General features: G+C 33.8%; 1 protein-coding gene across 1 annotated transcript; it reads right to left on the bottom strand.

Moving 5' to 3' along the window:
• Positions 1-383: 383 nt before the first annotated feature.
• Positions 384-1,610, bottom strand: LOC150075521 (uncharacterized). The gene has a single exon (XM_090388838.1). The coding sequence runs from the start codon at positions 1,535-1,537 to the stop codon at positions 587-589; it is 951 nt and encodes a 316-aa protein (XP_090244964.1). The 5' UTR covers positions 1,538-1,610; the 3' UTR covers positions 384-586.
• Positions 1,611-9,375: the final 7,765 nt, after the last annotated feature.

Raw genomic sequence — 9,375 nt, 5'->3', positions numbered from 1 at the left:
TGCCACATTTTTCAACAATAGCCATACACATACTTTTAAAAACTTATAATAACTGATGTTTAAGAGTCAGATACACATTTATATAATATTAACAACTCAAAATCACCTAATTAACAACCTAATGAAATTCGGGTATATAATTTGTGAAGTAGCCTTTATATTAAAAATACAATTTCTGCCCAAATGTTCCACATGGAAAAGGTTTCTGCTACAAAAGAAACAATATCACTCTTTAGACAACCTAAAATGTTTCAACACTAAAAATTATTTATATTATAATATTCTTATTAAACAGATTTCTTTAGAGAACAGATTATACAAATTCTTTTTCAAATGCCTAATACTGAAAGTCTATCACATATTTGCAAGACAGATTTACCGGATTGTGAACACAACTGTGAAAATCCCATGCTACATTTTTTCACAAAGGGTTCCTTTAGAAACAACAAATGTCTTTCAGAATACTTGCCCTTAAATCCCTAACTATATATTTCACAATAATGTTTTACAGGATCTTCTCTGGAAAATATGCATATATTTATCTTGGAAGATGATTTATCCTGGGTATGAACTAGCATATGTGTTTTTAGCTGTCCTGAGTGTGAAGTGACAAATGCCGTTTCAGACTACTCGACCTCGAAAATTTCTTTGTACATATTTTACAAGAGAATGGTTTCTCACGAGTATGGATAAATAAATGTGATTTCAGAGTATCTGCTCGGGAAAATGCTTTCCCACATTCTTCACAAATAAATGGTTTCTCCTGTGAGTGAACTGATAGATGCATTTTTAACTGGCCTGATTGAGAAAATGATTTTCCACATTTTTCACAAGTCCAGGCTTTTGAATCAGCATGAATTGGTAAATGCCTTTTTAGATTACTTGATCTTGAAAATGCTCTTCCACATATTTCACACGAGTAGGGTTTTTCGTGACTGTGAACAAATAAATGGGATTTTAGAGTATCAGCTCTTGAAAATGCCTGCCCACACTTTTCACAAGAGAATGGTTTCTCTTGTGTGTGAACTATTAAATGCCGCTTCACATCCTTTGATTGTGAAAAAGCCTTACCACAAATTTCACATGTGTACAGTTTCTCCTGAGTGTGAACTAAGGAATGTGATTTTAGATTATGCGAGTGCGAAAATGTTTTGCCACATATTTCACAAGAAAAAGATTTCTCCCGAGTGTGAACTAATAAATGCGATTTCAGATAGTGATAGAGCGAAAATGCTTTCCCACATATTTCACATGAATAGAATTTCTCCTGTGTGTGAACTAATAAGTGTGATTTTAGATTGTGTGAGTGTGAAAAAGCCTTACCACATACTTCACAAGAGAAGGGTTTCTCCTGAGTATGAATTAACAAATGCCTTTTTAAACCATGTGATTGTGTAAAAGCCCTGCCACATAGTTCACAAGAGAAGAGTTTCTCCTGATTATGAATTAACAAATGCCTTTTTAAGCCACCTGATTGTGTAAATGCCTTGCCACATAATTCACAAGAAAAATGTTTCTCCTGGGTATGAATTAACATATGCCTTTTTAAGCCACCTGATTGTGTAAAAGCCTTACCACACAGTTCACATGAGAAAAGTTTCTCCTGATTATGAATTAGCAAATGCCTTTTTAAGCCATTTGACTGTGATAATACCTTTCCACATATTTCACAAGAAAACAGTTTTGAACGGGTATGAAATGATAAATGCCTTTTCAGACTATCTAATTCTAAAAAATTATTGCCACATATGTTGCATAAGAAGGACTTCTCTTGAGTTTTAGTTAATAAGTGTGTTTTCAACTTTTCTGATTGTGAATATGACTTGTCAAACTGTCTTCCTGTTTCAACATAACTAGCCTTTGTGGATGTCTTTCCATTAATCTTGTTTTCAATTATTCTTTTTGAGGTAATGGAATTTTGCTTAGTTTTAACCTCTGAAACATAATTTTCCTCTGATTTCATTATTAGGTGATGGTCATTCTTTTCTTTCAAAACACCTTCCTCGTTAGTTTCATTAGCAGACATTTTTCGGACTTCCTGATTTTAAATTAAATTATTTGATACTTTGTTCTGTATATATAGCTTCTGATTTCATTAATTCTAAACTGGATGAACAACTTATACTCCTTGTTGAATCTGAAAAAAAAATAATAATAATAAATAAATAAATAAAATAAGTAAATCAATAAATGAAATTATAAATATATATAAAATGTTAAGTTAAAGAATAATAAAGAAACATATATTATACAAGATATTGAGTGTAAAGATAAAGAGGTGCAGAAATTAGTTATTACACCTTCAAGCACATATCAGCTTTAGAAGAATGTAAAGTTAAAATATACATTTCAAAATAAATGAAATACAAAAGTAGGTAGCCAGATGACCAATGTATAGAATGCTGAAATTATAAATAGAGCTTAATGAGAAGAAAATAAAGAGTGAAGTAAAGAACTATATATGTTATACAGTAAAAAAAACTCTTTATAGCATTGCTCTTTTTAATGTTTCAGCATATTATAATGGCCTATGTGGTAAGGTCCCAGCCACCTTCCCATAAACCTAATGCTATTTTACATTTGGTAAAAGTACATTTGGTCATTCACCTTGAAAGATGAATGACCTTTCTATAATTACATGAAATTTTTCCACCACTCTACCTTGTTTTTTTTTCCCTTTTATATTATAACATTCCCATTTCAAAATGAAAGAAAAAATTAAAAATTACAAAAACATTCCTGTAGATGGAAATCTTTTAAAAACTTACAAGGTTGAATCATTTGTGCATCAGATGAATACTTCAAGTCTTCTGATTGGATGGTCCCAAAAATGTAAGAGTTAAGTTGTTATTTAAGAGTTGTTTTCAAAAAAATGTGCAGCGAAAGTGCAGCTGTCAACACCGAAGCTATAAAGGAATGGAAGGAGAATTGTTTAAGAAGTGTTTTTTGACATACCATACATATAACCACAATGATATTTGGAATGTTGATGAAACTTTTATCCAGTAGTAACTTTTTTTAAAAGCTACTACTGGATAAAATGTTTATATTTAAAGGTAAGAAAGCAGTGGATAAAATAAAATAAAAAATGGAGGCAAAACAATAGATTACCATTATCCTAGCAGAAATTATATCTAGCACAGAGACATTTCCTCCCTAATCAAGTGGGAAAGTCCTGATGCTTTAAAAGTTGATGACTATCAGAAAAATAAGTGGGAGCTTGGCAGATTGTAGGTAGAAACTGATATTACTGAGCAGAACTGAGACAATGCATATTCATGAAATGAATGAAGAAGTTTTTGGCAGGTTAGTTCTTTCTGTAGATAAGTTTGTTCTATTAGTTTCACTCATAATATATTCTGTAGGCAAAAGTAAAGGGGGAGAGAAACTTGTATGAATTAATGAAAATTTTTGATGTGATGTACTCCTAAAGAAGAATACATCCAGTTATTTTATATAACATGGCCTCAATAATGCACCCCCCCACACCTCTGCATACACACTTTGGATTCCCTCCAGTCACCAGCAGGCAGAGTAGAGGCAGCAAGATTAGCACTAGCTGATCTTGCTGCCTCATGTTCTTGGAGTTATTAATAGGTTTTGTCAGGTAGATTATCAGTGGCTGGCCTGCAAATACCATTTTCAAGTTATACACTTGAAATGCAATAAATATTGGATTTCTCCATAATGCCCATCATAAACTCATAAGACATCACTAAGAAATGGAGGTTGCCAAAGATACTAAACATGAGTTTCACCACTTCGAGCCTATCCAATAAGCAAAGTGGTGGTCTTGCAATGAATAACAAGCGCTACTACCACCCACTGCCTGGAAACACAGAGGGGCAGCATTCCTCTTTGTGATGTGGACACCATACCTTGACCCATATTTACATTAGTTCACATATGCATTGTCATACAGTATATATATACTAGATGCAGTTGCAGTGTTTCTTGCCTAGCACATGGGAGGGGTATACACAGGGTTACTTACAGTCCTGCTGCCCCCCCACAAAGGGGAAAAAATAACTTTGCTATATTTTACAAATATTTATTTGTGACATGGGTGATTCCATGTTAAGTGGCCTAATTTTGAAGATGGTCCATGCTCGACCATCTTCAATTTTGTTGAAACTTGGTGTGGATGTTTAAACACGTTTCAAGTGAAGCTGTGTAAAATTTCAGTTCAAAATATAGTATGCTTGAGGCACCAGCACCTTTTTTGTGGAGGTCACTTGTGTTATGGGGAATACTTGTTTGCTGGCTGAGATATTTTCCTTCAAAGATAGACTCAAAATCTGAAAGTCAAAATTTGATCTATCTTTAGGGGCAAATATCTTAATGTGGTTACACCTTCAATTCTCTCGTTATTGCCACCATTGAAAAGAGCAGGTTTTAAGCAACTAGAATCATGGTTTTCAGTTTTGTGTCTTGCTACTTAAGGCCTAAAAAATGGCCTTAAACATTTTATACTTTCCACACAATATTTGCATACTTATTTGATGGTGAAGTTTCACATCTAAATATGGACAGAACCATTGCATTTACAAGAGTGAAATTTTCTGCAATTACTCTGCCCTTTGGGTTAAGAAGAAAGGATATACTGCCAATGCACAAAGAGATCTGTATTTTTTACAATGGGGGTGCAAATGGCAAGAAAAGAAATTGCATGGGTTTCTTTAGTACAAGTTCCCATGCCTGAAAAGTGGTCTTTATTCTGGATTCCAAGCATAAAGATGATGTTCTATTGGTTTCTAAGCTTGAAAAAAATTATAACTGCAACAAAATTTATTTAAAACACAATATAATTTGAAATAAGCAAGTGAGTGTGAAGATATTAAATCAATACTTCGTAATGGACTGGAATTTTTCATTTATGGTTGATTTTACTACTTCAGGCAAGCTATATTGTCATCCCATTGTTGTTGTTTTTGGAGCTGGAATATTGGCAATAATTTGTTGTTCAGGAATCCAGCAGACATCTTGTCTAGCAGGCCAGTGAAATGAGAGAGCTGCTCCATGAGGATTCATGAAATTTACCAATACATCATGTTCTTCAATGAAATTTCACAAATATTTCCAATCCACCAATTATTGTCATAAATAAATTAACAATTTGCACATATTGAATATTTGTTTCACTAGTCTGATCTACATGAGCTACAAATGATGATGGCATGTCATTTGATACTCTGCAAACATGAATCTGTCTTGCATCAATGGGAATGAAGTGATGATTTTCTCTTGTTCCAGCAATAGTATGACCGTCTGTGAATCTTTTCTCTTGAAGTGGCCTTACTTGCTCAATTTCCTCTTTAGAAACAAAACAGAATTTTATTCCAGTCACATGCTGGTCACAAAATTCAAACATGTTTCTTGGTGTCAGGATTTGGTTTTCAATTGAGCGTTGGAGACTTGCATGTGCTGCCAATTGTTTTATTGTTCCACCAATTCCATCACATGGTGACTTGCCATGGCTAGTGCCAAAGAAATTCCATTCAGCACTGATATTAAAATTCTTCTGATAACTTCAGATGACACAAGTTAATAAAATTCTTGAAATTCCACTGAAGTAGTAAATGTGCCCGATTTCTGTCATGAAACTCTTCAAATATTCAATTAAGTTGGTTATAAAAATATGCACTGCAATTGTGTCATGTCAAAGGCAGTCACTAATTATGCAGAAACTTATATTCTGAAGTTCAACGATATCCTTGTAATAAATGACAAATGGATGCAATGTAGCTTGGCTATTCTCCCAGTGGAACCCTTGACGAGCATCTTGCACAACAAATGAATAATTTTCTGCAAAATCCATCAAGATGACGATGACCAACTGCCCTGTCATCAGGCTTTTCTTTGTTGACTTCAAATGGTAGCTTTGATGTTTAGCAATATAGTGATGACAGGAAAGGTTAAATATCTTTGTACTCAACTCTTCAATAAAACCTTCTGTTGTTAATTGCTTTTTTTGTATTAATTAATATCTTTATTGCAGGCAGTGAATGGTTACATGATTGCCTGATGCAATAATATCCATAACAGTGACAATGCTAGGGGTTATGCTTTGTGTCTAGTGTATCTCTGTCAGTGCGTATCCATTGCTTGAATTCAGTATCTTCTGGTTCAGTTTTCAAAAATATTCTCTAGAAATTTTTTTAATTCATCTATTCCTGGGCATTTTTCACACCGATGAAGCATACAATCTTTTGACTCCAAATCACAGACTGTTTTACCAATGAAAACCTTGTAATCACATTCAACAGGACTTGCTGCTAGCATTAACTGAACATTTTGATGGATTGTGCATACACATACAGAATTTGTTCCCGGTGCACCAACTGTGACACACCACTTGGGTCAAAGTTCACAATTTAGAAAATCCAATGTCAGATCCATTTCTATCTCAATAAGTTATAAACATTTCCTTCAAGTTGCTGGGTAGTAGTCGCTTTTGCATTTTTATTCCATCTGCAATTCTAATGGAAATGTAATCTTTCTTTCCAGGGCATATCTGACTAAATTCATCATCTTCAAAAAATTCCATCACCTTTTGCTTTACTTGCTCAGAAAGCTTTTTTACAGGTATGGCCATGATTCCTTCTTCTGCTTTAAGTTTTCTAGCTTTCTTGACCATTCTTTCTGACACACTAAACTCTTCCATTGTTTTCTTTATGGACCAACTAACTGGAGCTAGTGTTAATATTGAAGTATTTCTGAATGACTTAATACCATCAACTTTTCTTTCAATTCTTTCAGAAGTTCATTGTAATCTAAGCAATTTCCACACTGATGACTTGCACTTGGCTCCATGATGTCATTTGGATCCAAGCCACCAATAGATGCAATTTTACTGGAAATTACATCTTATACTTGACTTCCTTTTGGCATAACCTTGTGAGTCTCTCTTAGCCATTTGCTGAAATTTCAGAGGAGAAATACCAATAGCCATCAAACTTGTGTTCAAGCTTTCAGTCACATGCATTTTGTCATCATGGTCTGATCCAGATGAAGTTGATATTCCTGTTGCTGCTTTTTGGCATGATAGGCACAGCTTCTGGCCTGGTTTTATGTCTACCTTTGTTAGGTCTTTCAGGTAGTCTGCCATTGACAAATCAATTGGTTGTAAACTTTTTTTTTTTCACTATATGATTTTTCTCCTGGAAAGGATTGCAACGTGAACACTGCAAAAATTCAAATTTTGTAAAAAGCAAAGCTTCATGAGGTAGATAAATTGTCTTCTTCACCCAGCTTTAATCCACAACGTCGACCTATCAGGTGTTGTCCTTCAAATTCAAATTATTTAAATAATTTTAACCAAGTTTTGCGTGTATAGCACATGACATTTAGAATTATTCATATGACTGAGGGTGCACGAGTCCAGCTTATCTCCAGCAAAATCTTCTGATTCCATGGCTTTCATGCTGACTAACAAGTGGACATTTCTGCAAGCAATGAAAACGTAATTAACTTTATTACAGTCAAACAATAAAAAATAGAGGAACAAAATAAACAAACTGTTCATCATGAAGATAAAACACATTAATAACAGCATGGTTCAAATATCAGCTACTTATACTTTTTTTTGTATGATTCTAAAATATTCCAGAGTTCTAGAATGTTCAGTTGTTTTTTTTTTTTTGAAATTCAAGAATATCCTAGAATATGCTGGAATTCTAGAATATTCCAGAATTGTAGAATATTTCTAGATTATTCTAAACATTGGGTGGGATTAAGGAAGTGTTCTGCAACAAAAAATATCTCACAAAATAACAATACAGCACATAAAACTACTTGATGTTTATGTTTAATTTTAAGGCCTTAATTGCAAAGGCACAAAACGGATAAACCATGATCCTTGTAGCTGAAACTCTGCTCTTTCCGGTGGTGGCAAAAATAAGAGAATTGAAGGTGTCCCACATCAAGATATTTGCCAGTTAAGATAGGTCAAATCTGACTTTCAAATTTTGAGACAATCTTTGAATGAAAATATCTCAGCCAGAAAACAAGTATAAGAGCTCATATTTAGTTAGGCTGAATTCATGCAGTTGCTTTGAAATGTCCAAAGAAGAAGGTACCAAAGGTTTTTATTTCAAAGTTATGACTTTCAAAAGTCTTGCTTAAATTTTTGGTGCCAGTTTTAGACTGCATTGTAAAAAATGTGAAGGTTTTTGAGCCTGGTCACCAAAAGTGTTGCATTCTCTGCCAAAAGTTAAGTAGATATACCAAGTTTCAGAGCACTACCTCTCACCATTGTGCAACAGTAACACTTAAAACTGAAAATTTTTTGTGATTTATTATGCATAACACAAGTGACCTCCACAATAAAGGTGCTGGTGCCTCAAGCATACTATATTTTGAATAGAAATTTTGCACAGCTTCATTTGAAACGTGTTTAAACATTCACATCAAGTTTCAACAAAATTGAAGATGGTCAAGCAGGGCCCCCTAGGCCACTTGACATGGAATGACCCACATGCATGGTGTGTTTCAATTAAAAAGCATCAGGAACTATTTCGCTTATTTTTAGGTTTAGGCTATTTATCATATATTTTTAAAATTTTTGAATTTGATATTAAAACTGTACTAAATATTATTGTTTACAATTTCGAAATTAATATATCCTTGTCTAATAAACTTCTTTTTTTTTTCTCAATGGGAATTTTTCATGGTCTAAACTTCTGGAACACACATTAATTGATTTTATGTGATGAAAATAAATAAATAAATAAAATTACAAACAGTGGTTTTACGTGACACTCACTGTTCATATGCAGTTGCTGTGTAGAACTTCCAGCTATACAAGGGCAGTTTGCATTGCCTCCATTCACAGTACAACTGCTATGATTGATTTGTTTTTCTTCAAATAAAATCTGTTTACTTTCAATTCAAATGTACACAATGTTTTTAAGCTAAACTCAGGAGAGGAAACAACTTTCCCACTGAGCAAACAGCAGCTGATTAAGTTTAGAAATTGTAAAATCTAAGTGGTTACACTCAGGTTTGGCTTATGTGCTCAAACAAACAGTCAAGATTGCGCTGATACCTTTGTGCCAGTTAAACTGTGCACACGCACACACACACACACTGTAGCAATTAGGTGCCCTCATTGGTCAGTCAAAGAAGCTCACTCTACCTCCATTCATATTTGTAACCACATCAGCAGCAAGTAGTCACATGTATCATATATCAATATATGATAATATATTGACATATCAATTTATTAATTTTTTTCTCTACTTTCCAACTGCAGCAGAATTCAACACCAGTTGACTTCTTCAGCTTGGCAGATTAAACCCCTGAAGTCTCAATTACTTAAGCATGGGTTGTGACAGTGATTACCAGGACACCACTGACTGCTTTATCAGATTTTAT

The sequence above is a fragment of the Mastigoproctus giganteus genome, chromosome 14 (assembly GCF_048544385.1).
Source record: "Mastigoproctus giganteus isolate SK-2022 chromosome 14, ASM4854438v1, whole genome shotgun sequence".
NCBI classification, from domain to species: domain Eukaryota; kingdom Metazoa; phylum Arthropoda; class Arachnida; order Uropygi; family Thelyphonidae; genus Mastigoproctus; species Mastigoproctus giganteus.
The sequence above is the reverse complement of the archived record's forward strand: the minus strand, read 5'-3'. Positions and strand labels throughout refer to the sequence as shown.

Bases quoted from the DNA above. Each gene is read 5' to 3' on its own strand.
- LOC150075521 (XM_090388838.1), bottom strand. From the start codon at position 1,537: ATGTTAATTCATACCCAGGAGAAACATTTTTCTTGTGAATTATGTGGC.